Source organism: Megascapheus bottae, chromosome 11, assembly GCF_031878675.1.
Source record: "Megascapheus bottae isolate mThoBot1 chromosome 11, mThoBot2.hap1, whole genome shotgun sequence".
Classification (NCBI taxonomy): domain Eukaryota; kingdom Metazoa; phylum Chordata; class Mammalia; order Rodentia; family Geomyidae; genus Megascapheus; species Megascapheus bottae.
This window is the reverse complement of record NC_143519.1, coordinates 10,326,408-10,344,701: the sequence shown is the minus strand read 5'-3', so window position 1 is coordinate 10,344,701 and position 18,294 is coordinate 10,326,408. Positions and strand designations below refer to the sequence as shown.

Sequence of the window (18,294 nt, the reverse complement as noted above, 5' to 3'; positions counted from 1 at the left end):
ACTGAACTCAGAGCCTGAGCACTGTCCTTGGGCTTTCCTCAAGGCCAGTGCTCTACCACTTGAGCCACAGCACCACTTTCATCTTTTTTTTTGCCAGTCCTGGGCATGAGCTCAGAGCCTGAGCACTGTCCCTGGATTTTCTCAAGGCTAGAGCTCTACCACTTGAGCCACAGCACCACTTCTGGCTTTTTGCTATGTATGTGGTACCGAGGAATCAAACCCGGGTTCCTCGTGCATGCTAGGCAGGCACTCTACCACTAGGCCAAATTCCCAGCCCACTTTCATCTTTTCTATGTATGTGGTAGTGAGGAATCGAACCTGGGTCTTTATGGATGCTAGGCAAGTACTCTACCACTATGCCACACTCTTGGGCCTTTCTTTTTTTAATTGAACAAAATATAGCTTTAGTTCCTCTTTATAATTTAGAAAAGTTTTTGAGGACTAAAAATAAAAACAAAAAAAAAAACACTCAGAGATGTTCAACTTCAATGCTTCATTTTTTTCCCAAAGTATTTTCCCTGTATTAATTTCCTAAGTGTTCTAGTACTCCTTCTTTTGACTTTTTCTATTGTTACACTGAGGTGTATGGGCAGACGATGGAGCTGCTTCTGCTGGGAGGATTCTGGAAAGAAGGGATTGCTTAGATCAATTCTTATGGTTCGCATTCTTTCCTTGGCTCTCCTCTGACTCTCTGCTCTGTGAACATTGGCCTTGAACAAGAAGGGGTAGTAAAAGAGGGAAAGCTACAGAAAGTGTAAAGAATGAGAAAAGTCCATTCACATGCCCTAACAGTAGACAAAGGTGTTTTAAGAGTTGGTTGGGTGTGGGGATTTTTGTTTGTTAAACTTCATTTGAAAAGCTCACTTCTTCTTCATGCTGTGCATGCAGGGAGAAGGTGAAAGACAGATAAAGGCTTTACTAGATTAAGTGCATGGAAGAGTCCATAAGGAGTCATTAACTAACCAGGCACAGTGCCTCACGCCTGTAATCCTAGCTACTCAGGAGGCTGAGATCTGAGGATTAAGGTTCAAAGCCAGGCCAGGCAGGAAAGTCCGTGAGACTCTTATCTCCAATTAACCACTAGAAAACCAGAAGTGGCACTTTGGCTCCAGGGGTAGAACGATAGCCTTGAGCTGAAGTGCTCAGGGACAGTGCCCAGGCCCAGAGTCCAAGCCCCATGACCAACAACAACAGCGAAAGAAAAAAGTCATTTGCTCCAAGCACAGAGATCTGAGCATTACTAACAAATGTTATAATGTGTCATGATTTATATTGTGTGGCTTAGACAAAGAAAGTGAAATCATTTAAATATTGCCACATAATAGTAATAACAGTAACAACAATAATAACATCATTTAACTTGAGCCTGTTGTCACCAGGTACTTACTAAATGCACTGTTTCATTTTCATAATCCCCTGGGAGGACCACTGTCTTTCCCATTATGCTAAGAATGCTAAGAAATAGTCAAGATAAAAGACTTTTAAGAGTCATGACTGTAATCTCAGCTACTCAGGAGGTAGACATAGGGAAAACCAGAGTTCATGGCTGGCTTGAGGGATGTGGGAATGGGAGGGAAGACACAGGAGTCCCTCTCTAACAACATACTGAAAACAATAAAAGTAGCTGGAAGTAGGGACAGAGTCAAGTGATAGAGAAACAGCAGGGGCCTGAGTCCAGCCCCACTACTACAACTACTATAGGTAACTGATAGGTAGAAAATGTTTAAAATGCAAAAGCATTTGATAATTTACAATCACTGATCTGTTGAGGGGAAACTGGGTTCTAACCAGAGCTGCCATTGAAGAAGGGGAGAGGTTTTTTTTATTGTAATTAATAAAAGGGTTACATGATATTTACCAGATAGATGGTGCATTAATTCACATACATTGATACCATTTCACATGTCTTGGTCCCCATTTCCCTCCCCCCCACCCGCACCCCCACCCCTCATCTTGTTTTCCCCCCTTCCCTATCCAATTTCAAATAACCAAATACAAATATATCCAATATATCAGGTAACAAAGTGAGATACTGTAACAATATGAGATAACCAAGGGAGAGCAAAAGAGATGAGAAATAACATAGTACCTTAAGAACAACAATCACTCATTATATGACTTTTGTTTCTATATGCTAGAGGTCCTTTCATTTAGCGTCCTACTATATGGCCTTATGTATCTAGGTTTTGCTCTATTGCAAATCTCTGCTATGAGAGCCCAAGGTTTCTACTGCTTATGACAAATGAGGGAAACCATTGAGCCTAAGTTCCTTTGAGTCTGGCTTACTTCACTTAATATGATCTTTTCTAAGTCTTTCCATTTCCTAACAAATGGGGCAATGTCATTCTTTCTGACAGCAGCATAGAATTCCATTGTGTACAAATGCCACATCTTGTTGATCCACTCATCAACTGAGGGACATCTAGGTTGGGTTTATATCTTTGCTATGGTAAATGGTGCTGTAATGAACATTGTTGTGCTGGTGGATTTAGTATGTCCTTGTTTCTGGATGATTGGGTAAATGCCAAGTAGTGGAATTGCTGGGTCATAGGGGAGCTCTATGTTTAGTCTTTTGAGGAACTGCCATACTGCTTTCCATAGTGGTTGAATGAGTTTGTACTCCCACCAACAGTATAGTAGTGATCCCTCCTGGCCACATCCCCTCCAGCATCTGTTGTTACTAGATTTCTTGATCCTGGCCATTCTAACTGGAGTGAGGTGGAATCTTAAGAGTTGTTTTGATTTGCATTTCTTTTATGACTAGAGATGTTGAACATTTCTTCATGTGTCTAGAGGCCATTTTTGTTTCTTCTTCAGAGAAGACTCTCTTTAAGTCTTTGGCCCATCTTTTAATGGGATGGTTGTTACTTTGGAGATTAGTTTTGGAGTGATTCAATTTTTTGAGCTGTTGATATATTTTAGATATGAGGCCTTTGTCTGTTGTATGGTTGGTGAAGATCTTCTCCCACTCTGTAGGCTTCCTAATTAATTTACTAGCTATGTCCTTTGCCATACAAAAGCTCCGCAGTTTAATGCAGTCCCACTTATCCAGCCTTTCTCTGATTTGTTGTGATTCTTGGTCCTTATTAAGAAAGTTTCGACCTGTGCCAAGGAGGCCTAGTGTATCTTCTATTCCTTCTTGTAAAGTTTTCAAAGTGTCGACTTTTACCTCCAGGTCTTTGATCCATTTGGAGTTAATTGTAGTACAGCTTTAGTTTTCTGCAGGTGCTTAACCAGTTCTGCCAGCACCACTTGTTGAAGAGGCTATCTTTCTTCCATTCTATTTTTTTGGCTCCCTTGTCAAAGATTAGGTGGCCATAGGTCTTGGTTTAATATCTGGGTCTTCAGTTCTATTCCATTGGTCTTCAGGCCTGTTCTTGTGCCAGTACCAAGCTGTTTTGATCATTATAGCTCTGTAATAAAGTCTAAAGTTTGGTATTGAAATTCCTCCTGCGCTGTTCTTTCTGCTAAGAAGTGCTTTTGCTGTACGGGGTCTTTTATTATTCCATATGAAATTTTGGATTGCCTCTTCTACTTCTTTAAAGAATGACATTGGGATATTGATGGGTATTGCGTTGAATTTGTAGATAGCCCTTGGCAAGATTGTCATTTTCATGATATTGATTCTTCCAATCCAGAAGCATGGGAGGTTTTCCATTTCCTCAGTTCTGCTTTAATTTCTTTTTTCAAGGTTTTAAAGTTTTCATCAAAAAGGTCCTTTACATTCTTAGTTAAGGTAATTCCTAGGTACTTTATTTTCTTTGAGGCTATTGCAAAAGGAGTTGCTTTCCTGATTATTGCCTCATTCCTCTCACTGTTGGCGTAGAGGAAGGCAGTTCATTTTTGAGGGTTAATTTTATACCCTGCTACGCTTCCAAAGTTTTGAATCAGCTAAAGGAGCTTGGGAGTAGAGTCTATAGGATTCTTTAAATACAGGATCATGTCATCTGCACAGAGGGATAGTTTTACTTCCTTTTTCCCTATTTGGATCCCCTTTATGCTTGCTTCTTGCCTTATTACTTTCTAGTAGAGATAAGGCCTTTTCAGAGGACAAGCTCACTATCAGAAAGGGTCAGAAAACATTGTTGGTTAGTGAGATCAAGGGAATTTCAGTCCAGTGAACATGAGGTAGAACACAGACCAAAAAAAAATGGCATCACTTCACTGGTAGATAATCCTGGCTGCAAAGAGTTGACTGCAAGGACTAAAATAACTGGAAAAGAGAGATCCAAGCAGAGAAGCTCAAACCCAGAAGCCTCATTCCTTGGGGCATGAGGATTAGGGTTTCAAGCCAGCCCAGGCACAAAAAGTCCTTAAGACTCCATTTCAACCAATCGAGTCCTTTAGGCTTCTATAGCAAATGGCACAAGCAGTGAACAAGCATGTGAATGGTTACTGTCAAAAATAATTATAATGCAAAAGTGATCATCTCCAAAAGCACGTGCTGAAGGAATGAACCTGACCTCCTATCCTTGAGAGGGATACTTAGTAATGAAGAAGTTAAAGAGAGAGTGGCATCCTTCAGGATGAAGGAATTCCTTCCTTTGTTTCCCCTTGTCATTTATTACATGGGATTTTTTTCTTTTTTTTTTCTTTGGGCAGTCCTGGAGCTTGAACTCAGGGCCTGAGCACTGTCCTTGAGCTTTCTCAAGGCTAGTGCTCTACCACTGGAGCCACAGCACCACTTCCAGCTTTTTCTGTGTATGTGGTACTGGGGAATCAAACCCCGGGCTTTGTGCATGCTAGGCAAGCATTCCACCACTAGACCATGCTTCCAACCTACAAAGGATACTTTGAAAGTTCCAGGAGCTGACTGGGGACAAATGTTGCCTTCCCTGAACTAAGGCCCACCACATTGCTCAGGAGCTAGTATGATACAAGCAGAGAAACCAAGGTCCAGAAAGGTTACAGGTCTGGTTGATGACATAGAAACACTCCCAAAGTCCACTAATAGGTACTTTTTTGATGTTTCTTTACACCCTAATTTTAGACACAATTCAGTGTTCTTATTAATTTCTCTCTTTCATCCTGTCTACGTGTATATCTGTCTCTGTCTCTCTGTCTCTGTCTCTGTCTGTCTCTGTCTCTCTCTCTGTCTCTCTCTCTGTCTCTCTCTCTCTCTCTCTCTCTCTCTCTCTCTCTCTCTCTCTCTCTCACACACACACACACACACACACACACACACACACACACACACTTAAAAGGAGGGACCCTAATTGTGCTGGAAATTTTCAGTGGTACCAACATCTTACGGATTTGAGAAATGCACAATTGCCATGCAGTAAGACATACTTTTTTGTGTGGTGCATATAACACTAATCCTTCTGGTCCTTTTTACTAAATTTTAGCAGTTTGTTGCTTTTCTGCCTTTGGTATCTTCAAAGGCAATTCTTAACAGGCTGAATTATATATTCTGCTCCACTGTCAAAAGAGATACTGCAGCCAAAATGTGCCCAGGATTCTAAATTAAACCCAATGGTAATGGATACAAGAGCAAAGCATTGGGCACTGTTGGGGACTTTACACTAAATCCAACAGAATCATGGTTCAGTGATTTGGTTTTTCTTGGCCTGAATCTTCAATCTAGTATTGTGACTAAAAACCCATATTGGGAAGTAAAAAATCTCATATTGTATAAATGAGTATTTTCAAAATTGCTTTGCAATTGCTGCATAAACTTGTTTTTTAAATGCTCTTTGTTGCTTTAATTTAATTTTTCATGGGCACTTTGTGAATTTGCATGTCTAGAAAATGTGATTTATGTCATCTTCAGTCCTGAGTTGCCAATTCATAGCCTTTATAATCCTGATGTCAAAAATAGGGATGAGCAAAACAAAGTACAAAAACACTTATACAACAAAGTAGTTCATACTATTATGTTGCATAAGCAAAGTTTTCTTGGCTTCTACCACCATATCCAGATATCCAGTTCAGTGAAACTAATTCAAATTTGGACAGTCTATTTAACCTTAGCATCTCTTCCTTATTTTCACTTACTTCTTATATTTTTATTCCTTATTATAATGTAGCCTTCCATTCCTCCCACTGTAAATATTCTAGATATCTTAGAATAGTTTCTTAAATAGCATGGCCCAATATTCTGTTGTTTCCTGATAGAGTCAAATAATGTAACCTTCTGTATAGACAGGACTTAATTGTATGAGTTTGTTCAAAGTCCCTTGATCACATGGTTCAGAACTCAGCTTCCCCGTAGAGACAGAATACTTGAGTGGTTGACCTAGAAACACCATACAAAAAGTTTAACATGAATCAAAACATTTTTAAAAGATGACTTCTCCACGAATTCTTTCAGTGAATTCAACGCTCCTATCCTGGGACTTACTAGTTTTTAGTTTCCAAAGTACTTTGCAATGGTGCCTAGCCATCACAGGCCCTTTAGATGCAGCCATTCACCACGTGTTCACTCTTAACATGGTTCATATATAATACTGAGCTAATAGCACAGGATGGCTAGGACACTGCCAATATTCCTGGAGGTTTCTTTCCCTTTGGAATTCAGGAAAGACATCAAAAGTACAGACCTTATCCAATCTTCCAGAATGTGATAGAAAATACCTTCCCATCTTCTACCTGTCAAAGCCTAGAAGCCATACTCTGCAGAGAATGTCATGCCTGAAATCTTATTCAGGGATGGTTTCCAGAGTGAGGATGTGAAGTGTAGTGTGGGATCAAGAATGTCAAGTGCCAGGGCTAGGAGTTTGGCCTAGTGTTGGAGTGCTTGCCTAGCATGCACGAGGACCCTGGTACCACATACATAGCAAAAAAACCAGAAATGCTGCTGTGGCTCAAGTGGTAGAGCTCTAGCCTTGAGAAAGCCCAAGGACAGTGCTCAGGCCCTGAGCTCAAGGGCCATGGGCAATCATACTCAACAAGGAGTTTAATTTTTAAGACATATGTAAGTGAAATACCATGAGAGATACAATATTTCACCTTGTTATCTGACATATTGTGTATGTGCGTATTTGGTTATTTGAAGTCGGATAAGGAAGGGAGGAAAACAAGATGAGGGGCCGGGGTGGGAGAGGGAAATGGGGACCAAGACATGAGAAAGGGTGTCAATGTATGTGAAGTAATGCACCTTCTATCTGGTGAATATAATGTAACCCTTCTATTAATTACAATTAAAAATATATGAAAAAAATAAAAATTTAAAAAAACTTTAAAAGAAGAAAATAAAGTCTGGGACCTGTCCCTAGGAACCACCACACCCATTCACGCCACCATATTTCCATATGCTTTCTTTTTTCCCCCTGGCTCCCATGTCACCTTTCCAAGGTCACAGTGTGTAGGGTTCTTCCTTCTCTGGAAACTACTGAGCAAAGATAGCTTTCTGACTTTCTGATTAAACACACAGCACCCTCGCCTATGTTTTTGTTTTCAACACTTCTATAACGCCAGGAGATAGGGCTGTTTTACTTCTAACCAAACTGCTCGTTGGGATGCTACTAAACCTTATCGATATTCTAGCACACCTCAGTTTGCTCTTCCCAAGAGTGAAACTAATCATATTGGAGCATTTTTTCACAGGGCCTCAGTAGATGGCTTTTCTGCACAGATAACAATATGTTTTCAAAGAATGAAATATGGTACAACACTGTCATCCCCTAGCAAAGTCCTCCCCCACAGTAATGAAAGACTAATTTTCAAAATGCCCTTCTGCATACCACAAATTATCTCTGAACTTTTCATACCATTAGAGTTTATATTGTCAGGAGATGTGCTCAAGAAAGTGCTTGGAAGTGTATAGTTATTGACATGAATAATTATAATTGCTTTAATTAATTACCTTTTCTCTAATACCATATGTTCACTGGGATAAAAGTGACATTTGCTTTTGGCTTCAGTAAGTCTTTGATTAAATACCAAATTAGATTGAGTCACTTATACAACTGCCCGACTATATTTCTGCCATTTGCTACAACCAAAATAGTCCAAAGGTTTTGTATCTCAGATGAGATGAGGGATCTCCTCAGACTGAGGTTGCCATGGAGAAGCGGTGTAGGGAAGTAGGGCAGAGATGAAAAGAAATTAAACAGTAGAGACAAATGGAGCGGTAGGAATGGAGAGTAGTAAAAGGAGTGTGTGCAACCAAATAAGGAGAAGAACACTGTGGATGAAGCAAACAGGCAGAGGTGCAGCCCTGAGGAAAAGCTCTTATCTAGCTTGGGCAGGGCCATGGGTTTGATCCTGAGCACTATGGGAGGAAAGAAGGCAAGGACAGAAGAAGGGACAGGGGAGCGAGATCAGGATTGTGAGCAAGAGGCAAGCCCGCTTGATCGTATTTCGAGAAAACTTCAGTTTTCCATTTTAAAATAAATAACCATATTCAAGAAAGCAGTGAAACTTCTGTTCATTAGTTGCATTCTGAGGACACAGGGCCCTGTAACCATGGACAAGGAATTCTGAGGAATCTACCAAGATGAATTTGCTTCAGGTGGAGTTTTTGTTTCCCTCCTCTGTGGGTTTTTCTAGCCCCAGCCTGGAGTGCTTTCCCCTTTGTTGGATATAACAAAGGCTAGAGGGACCAGGATGGTGGATCTGTTTTTCTTGGAAAGTTCTGAAATATGGAATTCCCTACAGGGTACAGAGCTACCTCTTGTCCAAAAGGTCCTTTTCCTGCCCTGTTGCTCTCTGTCCTGTGAATGCTCTGGCAGTCTTCTATTAGATGCCAACAAGGCAGCATTCTGTCCTCAGTGGCTATATTTATTTATCTGTACATGTCACCAACACCTAGTAGTGGCCTCCTGTGCGCCCATTGTTGACATCAGGCCCGTGCCTTCAGGTGAAGTAAGCATTCCCTTCTGACTCCAGGTATTCAGTTTTGCTGTGGAACTCAATTACTGTACCAGCTGGTGATATCAAGATCCACTGAGCTTCCTTTATTTTTCAAGGCCACACAGATATTTTTCAAGATGTAGCTTATGCCTCTCTCTGAAGTCCACATTACAAAGGTAGTATTGCGTGGCTATTCGCTGAAAGATTGAACCATAACATCCCTTATTCCTCTTTTCTAATTGTTTTCATGTTTTGGATACAGAGGAACAAATGGTCTATTCATTGAAATGTCTCCCCCTCTCACAGAACAGAGTTCAAATGAATTGAATTATTTAATTGAGTCATCTGACATCCCTGCATCTCTGCAATGGGCCATTTTACATAAGAAATGTAAACATTCCTAGAAGCCACTGAGAAACTCAGTTTCCAAAGGAGAGAGACCACATGGCAGAAGAGTCTGAAATGTTAGTATCTGGTAGTCCTGAAATATAAAAGCGACTATATTACTTGATCTTGTTTTAGACTCATTCATGAGACCTGACTAGATCAACCATTAAGGTCATGGTGCTGAGTTCAAGTTCAATGGTTTAGTTTTGACACATGCTACTTTGCCTTAAACCAAAACCATTTCTCTTTCTCTCTCTCTCTCTCTCTCTCTCTCTCTCTCTCTCTCTCTCTCTCTCTCTCTCTCTCTCTCTCTCCCTCCCTCCCTCCCTCCCTCCCTCCCTCCCTCCCTCCCTTCTCCCCCTCCTTCCCTTCTCCCCCTTCCCCCCCCTCCCTCTCTCTCTCTCTCTCTCTCTCTCTCACTTTCTCTCTCTCTCTTTCTCTCGATAGATGGCCTAGCCTAAATCCATCATCATTAGGGAAGAGACAAGAGAACATGCATATTTTATTGCAGATGACTCAGTTGAGGGAGAGATGATGGTATTTTCTTTGTAGGGAGTAGGTGTCTGTTGGCCCAGTGCCCTGTTCCTTGGATTGAAAGCCAAATGTCTGAAAGTTGCAGAACTAGCTCTCCAGTGGGCCTTCTCTCCCTACCCCATTCACTCTCCCATCCCTGCCTCCCCATACTTTGCTACAACTCAAGCTGGTGCTAGATTCAAGAAGCAGTATTCCCACACAAGCAGCCAGAGCCAGGTGCTGGTGGCTCACGCCTATAATCCCAGCTATTCAGGAGGGTGAAATCTGAGAATCTTGGTTCAAAGCCAACCCGGGTACTAAAATGTCCATGAGACTCTTATCTCCAATTAACCACCAGAAAACCAGAAGTGGCACTGTGGCTCAAGTGGTAGAGCATTTTCCTTGAGATGAAGAGCTCAGGGACAGCATCCCAAGCCCAAAGTTCAAGCCCCATGACCGACAAAAAAAAATCAGCCCAAACACATTTGACCCACACAGAACCCTATTCTGGAAGGTGATTTAATTGCTGAGATTCCACTTTCTTTGGAAGGGTAGACAATATGGAACGCAGATTGTTTTCATATATTTTTATTGTAATTATTAGAATGTATACTGAGCAGAATCACTAGATTCTTAAATTCAACTACTTCGAGACGATGGTTTAATGCATTTAGCATGAGTTCTTTTCCTTATGAATAAGTAGGCTCTACTACTACAACCAATACTTTAGAGACACAAATCTGCCTGTCACAACCAGAGGAGCCACTGGAGACTTTGGAAGGAACTTCTGAGCCTTTACTTTATAAATAGAATTGTGGATTTTGTGGGCATCAGCTCTTCTCATTTGTGTGTTCTCTCGTCTAAGGGGAAAAAGGAGTGGAAGACAAAACTATCAGTTCAGAATTCTAACTCACTATATAAGATTGGCTAGACAACCTACAATCCGAACTACTCAGGAGGCTGAGATCTGAGGATCAAGGTTCAAAGCCAGCCCGGGCACAAAAGGACCTGAGACTCTTATCTCCAATTAACCTCTAGAAAACGGGAAAACCCTTGGCTCAAGGGTAGGGTGGTAGCCTTGAGCTGAATTGCTCAGGGACCATGCCCAGGCCAAGTTCAAGCCCCATGACCCATAAAAAAGTCAATCAATCAATCAATCAATCAATCAATAAGATTGGCTAGAATCTTATTTAAGAATTTAACCTCCTTCTGTCATATAAAATTATATATTATATAAAATACTACTTGTTTATGAGAATAAATAGGCCATTCATGAGGCAGATAGAGAATTTGTTTATCTTTGTATTGTTGTGACTTCACAAGCTGAAGTTTCTTAGCATCTGGAGCAGTGGTGCTGAGATTAGATGGGATGTTCTATCGCTGAGAGCAAATACGGTTTTAGCATCCGTTGGGCGGCACCCTGGGTGGGATGTGGTTGGCCACTCAGGCCCAACTGTCTCACAGGACCTTGGCAATCTCTCCCCCTCTGTGTCCTCCACACAGTCACTGTCACAATGGCTGTCTCTGTCTAGTACATCAGGCTCTGTTGTTTTTCAGGCCCCATTCTGGGACTCATCAGATTCCTAAGCTCACGGGAATCTTCTGAGCACTCGCCTGAGCTGGCCCATTAGAGGTACAAACAAGAGTTTGAGAGCTATACTTTGTCTGGTGTCCTCTCAGACCACCCACCAAGTCCACATCCTGGTGGTGGTTTGCATGCCAGAGAGAGCAGACATCTGGCTTCTATAAACCAGTTAAAATTAGTTTTGTTGTCTTTCATATCTGCAAAATATGACAACAATGAATATGTGATTTATAAGGCTATGATGGAAATTTTCAGAACCCCCTAGAGATCAAGGCAGTCCATATCACCGTCCCCACAAAAACAGTGGTACTTCCGAGAAGAGATCTTCAGAAAACCCAGCATGCGCTCTATTTCTCTAAATTCTATGCAGTCTCTGCAATTTTTAGCTATCCCTTCCAAGAACTCCTGGGAGGTAGAGGCAGTACCTTTGGAGCCTGAGGGTAGAACATTGAGTATCAATCATGCTCAACTTAGATCCAGTTTAAGACAGGGAAGAAGCTATGGTTGTTTTGTTGACTTCCGTTTGATCATCTGTTTTAATTTGTATTAAATTGACAAATTCGGGAGTCAGGGTAGTCCATGCTCGATCTGGAGCCCATGTACCAGGGTCATGTATAGGCCTGGTATCTTAGGACTGTATGTTTTTGTGATCGTCTAGAAATAGTCATTATCTGATGTTTTCCAATCCTCCTGGCTATAGAAATTACAGTGGTGCTCAGACAGATTTTAGAAATCTCTGAAGAGAAGAGGCAAAAAAATGTACTTATTCGTCATTAAATTATGTTTCGTTATGCCAATTAAATATGTAATCTGAATACAGGAAAGGCAGATTAAGGACGAGTCAATAAAGATGCCTCTTGAATGATGACATTTCCCCTAATTCTCACAGACCCAAGAATATGCGTGTCCTTGGCTCTCCTCTTCCCTCCATGGGGTCCTCGAAGTGTTCTCCCCACCAAACATATGGGTCCCCTGGTCCCCTGGGGTTCTGTCTGCCATCACAGGTGTCCATCAAAGAAGCCTCCGTTGCCAGCTGGTCCTCATGTGGATTCCCATTTTGGCTCTGTGTACAGGGCACATCACTCAAACTGTAACCACCAGCTACTTTTCTCTGAAGAAAAATAAAAAATGGTTCTTTTCAAAAAACAATGTTGCCACTCTCAAATTGGTACACCTAAGGAGAAACGCTCACAGCTTCCTCCATCTCCTGATATCAAATCTCATAAACCACTCAGGGTTCATCACACCTTCTGAGAGTCTATTTCTTTTTTTATACCGTGTGTATGAGCCTGAAGGAATCCAGAGACAAGGCCATGGTAGATAGAGTGTTCGTGTCAAGGTTCCAGGCAACGGTGATAGCCTCAAATTAAGCAGCATCATGGCTCGTGTCTACTTGTTCTTATCCATCTATTAAGTGTAGAAGACTGTGACTGAGGGACAGGAGTGTCCTGGGAAGGTAGCCAGGTAACACTCTTAGTTCACCCCGAAACTGATTTTCAATGCAATTTAAACTCAGTGGTCATAATGGCTGTTAGTTGAATGTAAGTTCAATGCATTAGAAGTAGTTTCCATAATGCAAATGATGATTTGCCTATGGCCAGGCTTTTTAGGAGAGCACTTTTCTTTCCAGGTGGTTCAAAATTTCATTCTCTATGGCAGTTTGTTTTCAATTAATAAGCCACATGCAAATATCTTTTGAAGTATTCAGTATTATATATTAACTTAAGAAACTACTGGACTTTTTTTTTCCTTAAGTGTGTCAGAGAAATTCTTACTAAAATAAAAGAAAATAGAAAGCTGGGACATGATTTTATATCTTAGACACAATTTTATTTGAAAAACTTACCGATAGTATTGCAGCACAAGAATGAAATAGAATAGGTGCCTGTAGCTCAGACCTGAAACCCTAAGCTACTCAGGAGGTTGACATCTGGAAGATCACAGTTCAGTGCCAACCCAGGCAGAAAAGTCTATAAGCCCCCCCCATCTCCAAAATGACCAGCGAAAAGCTAAGCTAGAGGTATGGCTCAAGTAGTAGAGTGCCAGTCAAATTTAGAGCTCTTGAGTTCAAACACCAGTACTGGCAGAAAAAAAATTCTTTTAACAGTCAAATATTCAAACCTAAAATTTAGTGATCAGATATTTGACTGATATAAATGATAGTAATAGCATTATAGTATTTGGATAGTATCAAAGATTAGAAACTGTGATGGTACCTACATATAACCATTACTATACATTATTTTATTTCTATCAATATGTGCATGAAGGAATGGCATTTTTTCCCAGTTAGCTTTTTAAATTCCAAGATATTTTTAAAAGAATGAACTCGATTCCTGTTGCTTTCTGCTTTCAGTTGGCATAAGTAATTAATGTAAATTCTTGTATTTTTATCAACTCTCTACATATCAGTGTTTCCGTGAAATAAAGAGTATGCTTATTTACTTTATGGGAAAACCTGTTCAGGTGTGCTAAAACTATTGCTTATAAGCATCAGGAGTCTCATTCAAAGGGGAAAAAATACTTGTATGATTTTTGACATAATAGCATAATAAATTGTACTTTTAGAAATGAAGTTCTTCTTAGGAATTGAATTCCCATGTCTAAGAATATTTGCTGATCAGTACCCTCAAAGAATTTTTATCAGTTATTTTCTAAGCAAAGATGTCTTCACTATTTAGTAAATAAACATTTCAATTTATTAATTACACAAAGTTTTGTCAAAACATGGCAACAAGTGGAAGTGTTCTTGTAAGAATCTGTTCAAAACTTGGCATTTAAGCTTGGTACTTAATGGAGTAGCTGAAATAGGCCCAATTCTTGTTCCTTTGCAAATGCTTGGAATAGGAAATGAACTTGGCAATCATACCAGAGGAATCACAGTTTCGTTTTCGTTACCTTATCCATGCTTACTAAGAATATTTTAATTGATTCATTAGATTGGTATTCATCTTTCTCTTTAATACTTTGAATTTGAAGCCGGTTGTTACTATATTGGGGGAACGAATTTCTATTAGTGGGACTGTATCTTTGAATTATAAGTCAATAGATGGATAATACCTGACTAGTGATGCATTGCAAATAGTTATGTTTTAGCTTACAAAGATCTTTACAGGTGCAGACAAATCTTCTAGCTAGACTTCTTGACCACCATAGCAAATATTAGCTGGATAATAATAGCATATAACCAAGGGAGATAAAGCTAAAGATTTAACTGGACTGCATGACCACGTGTGTGCTGTCACAGACTTACAGAAAGCTGTGCGTTGCTGTTCTCTACAGTGGCCACGTAGCACAAGTGGCTGAGTGTAAAATTTCTCCAGTATGAACAATGGAGATTGTGCAAAACTAGAATCGCATCAGAATTATAAGAAAATGGGAGAAAGTTCTCCCTTTCAAAAAAAGAGTAAAGTGCTAACTGGTTCTCCTCTTTCCCAGAAGGCATCCTAATCCTGCTTGTCTTTTTCTTTAACAGATAATTCTGAAATAATCAGCAGAAACGGAATGGAATGCCAAGAATCCGCATTGAGAATAACTAAACATTGTTACTGTACATACTATCCTGTTTCCGCCTCCATAGAATTGCCACAAACTGCATGCTAAATAAAGATTTAGTTCTTCTGGACAGATCACAACTCTAAGAAGTAGTGCTGCTATATCCATATATGAGTATTAAATATGGTATGCTTAGTATATTCCAACCTAAGATAGTTAACTACCTGAGACCAGCTGTGATGTTTAAGGACATAAGAGGATACAGGTTACTTTTAAAAGAGTTTCTAAACATAGTTTCTGTCCTAGGAATATTGTCTTATCTCCATAACTATAGCAGAAAGCCCATCCAATAATACTCATTTCGATTCTGAATATTTCAAATTTAGCAATAAACGATTAGCATTAGTTTAAAGAAGAAAAATCTATACCAAGGGCAGGTTCAATTCTAACTCGAACCACTGTCCTATCATTGACTCACTGAATCGAAGGGGAATCTTTCACTTCTTGACAAAGTGCACGCTGCAGCAAAGATAAGAAGTGAAGTAAAACAGATACCTGCCCCTGCAGGTCTAAAATCGAATGCAAGTTCAAGCACAAGTACTGGGACACATCCAAGTATGGGATTTGGTTAGCCTGGAGATGCCGCATTGAATCCTATGATTCTGGAGTAACATTAAATAGATTGAAAATGAAACTTTGCACGGTATGAGCTTCATACCCCACCCAACAAAGTCTTGAAGGTATTATTTTACAAGTATATTTTTAAAGTTGTTTTATAAGAGAGACTTTGTAGAAGTGCCTAGATTTTGCCAGACTTCATCCAGCTTGACAAGAATGAGAGGCCCAAGCCAACAATTTAATCTCAAGGATGAGCCTTTCAAACTCACCATCCAGTTGCCTGTTACAGAATAACTCTTCTAATCCAAACCTAGTCAAACAAGGAAGCTGTAGGTGAGGAGATCTGTATAATATTCTAATTTAAGTAAGTTTGAGTTTAGTCACTGCAAACCTGACTGTGACTTTAATCTAAATTACTATGTAAACAACAAAAAAGTAGATAGTTTTCACTTTTTAAAAAAATCCATTACTGTTTTTGCATTTCAAAAGTTGGATAAAGGGTTGTAACTAACTACCGCATGGAGAAAAAAAAAAACTAGTTCTTTTAATTCTTTCACTTAAAGCATATTTTATGTCTCAAAAGTATAAAAAACTTTAATACAAGTACATACATATTATATATACACATACATATATACTATATATGGATAAAACATATTTTAATGTTGTTTACTTTTTTAAATACTTGGTTGATCTTCAAGGTAATAGCGATACAATTAAATTTTGTTCAGAAAGTTTGTTTTAAAGTTTATTTTAAGCACTATCGTACCAAATATTTCATATTTCACATTTTATATGTTGCACATAGCCTATACAGTACCTACATAGTTTTTAAATTATTAAGGAACACAACAGCTGTTATAAATGGATATTACGTGTAATTGTTTAAAACATCCATTTTCTTTGTGAACATTTTAGTGATTGAAGTATTTTGACTTTTGAGATTGAATGTAAAATATTTTAAATTTTGGCATCATTGCCTACTCTGAAAACTAGATGCATCAACCATGTCCTTTTTTTTTCTTTTTGGTTTGAGAAAAAAAGAAATCTGCATTTTAATTCATGTTGTCAAAGTCTAATTACTATCAATTTGTCTTATATAGTAGATCTGATAATCCTATCAAAAGAAAATCACATTCTAATTGTAATCTTACCTAGTGCTTGTATTGCTGAGTTTGTTTTTAATTTGTGGAAAGGTATTATATCTAACTTGTATTCCTTTGATAGTCTCATCTTTATGTATTATTGTAATTTTCTCAGCTATAACAATGTAGTTACGCTACAACTTGCCTAAACCATTCAAACTTGTTTCCTTTTTTCTTTTACTTTTTCTTTGTTTATACATTTAACCTCATTGAAAACATAGTATACATTACTAAGAAGTAAATTACAGGAATCATTGAAATATTTTTGTAGACTAATTGTTATAACATTGTCTTTTTTTCTTTCATTTCACTATTTTAGTTTTTTTTTAATTACTAGCACACAACTATTTTCAGCCCTTTAATAATGGAGCATCAAAACATCACCTGTATCCCCAAACAAATATAGATGACTGTATTTTTTACTATAATATCCATTTTCCAGAATTGTGAGTATAATATGCAAAGAGTCATAAATATGCCATTTACAGTAAGAAGGAGGCAAGGCAAATGCATAGATGTACAAATACATGTACAACAGATTTTGCTTTTTATTTATTTATAATGTAATTTTATAGAATAATTCTGGGATTTGAGAGGATCTAAAACTATTTTTCTGTATAAATATTATTTGCCAAAAGTTTGTTTATATTCAGAAGTCTGACTATGATGAATAAATCTTAAATGCTTTGTTTAATTACAAAAACAAAAAAATCACCAATATCCAAGACATGAAGATATCAATTCAACAAATACTGTAGTTAAGAGACTAACCGTCCACTTGTATGGGAGCCACATTTCACTCTTGGTTTTCAGGAAATAACAGCACTTCATGGAAATATTCTTTCAGCCATATGCCACTGGTAACATTTCTACTAAATCTTTCTGTAACACTTCAAAATTTTCTCCTTAGTTCTATCTTACAGTGTAAACAGGAGTCTAATTTGTATCAATTCTATGTTTTGGTTGTAATATTCAGTTCACTCACCCAATGTACAACCAATGAAATAAAAGAAGCATTTAAAAGGAGTGTGTGGTCTTTTCTCCTTCTTCTTTTGGACAGCTGGATGATTAGCTAAACAAAAGATTTAGACATTCACATAGTAATATTAGAGGTCATCAAGGAAAACCAAATTCTGGGTTGATTTTGCTTTGAGCTTGGACTTTTTCCAAAGCTAGAAAAAAGGAACTTGTTCATCAATATTCACAGGCTTTTTTAAAATTCTTCTTTTTATTATCTTTAAGTAGTTGTACATTTAACAAAGCAGTTTATGAATACAATACGTCTTGATAATTGTCACCCTTTTCAGCATTCGCACCCAGCCCTCTTATCCCTCACCTTCTCTCTCTTTCCTAGTTTTGTAAGATATCCCTCGGATGTTCTGCTGCACCCTCCTCTTCATGCGTCTCCCCTTTTCCCTTGGGCCCCACTCCACTCATTTCGAGCACCCAGTTCCTTCCTGATGTTTTAGACAATTTTGAAACGCAAGTCTTTTTAGTAATCTTTAACAAAAATAACCACCACCACTCAGCTCTCTTCTTCATGCCTATGATAATGAATGCTGGCTGATAATAAATGCTGCATCAATACGGAAAGGGGAAATGGGTCCTTTTCATTAGGAATCAAGAAAACACCCATTAATCTAAAATGTGGCTTTCAGAAAGCGCTTGAGTGGAAAGCATGACTTAGAAGTGAGGTCACACACAGAAACACAAAGGCAAATTCTGTTCTCTGAAGTCCTGGCCAACTGAACACCA

The 18,294-nt window shown here is 38.9% G+C and overlaps 1 protein-coding gene across 8 annotated transcripts in view; it reads left to right on the top strand.

The window, feature by feature from the left end:
• The window catches only part of Mbnl2 (muscleblind like splicing regulator 2), a 145,708-nt gene extending 128,143 nt beyond the window's left edge, over positions 1 to 17,565 (top strand). For 4 of the 8 annotated variants that reach the window (XM_090341950.1, XM_090341956.1, XM_090341953.1 and 1 more), the window contains one exon: positions 14,757 to 17,565. In XM_090341950.1, the coding sequence (XP_090198076.1) occupies positions 14,757 to 14,884 (128 nt within the window). In that variant the 3' untranslated portion in view covers positions 14,885 to 17,565. The remainder of the gene's footprint in view (positions 1 to 14,756) is intronic. The other 4 variants (XM_090341951.1, XM_090341957.1, XM_090341955.1 and 1 more) reach the window with 1 other exon arrangement.
• The last annotated feature ends 729 nt before the right edge of the window (positions 17,566 to 18,294 follow it).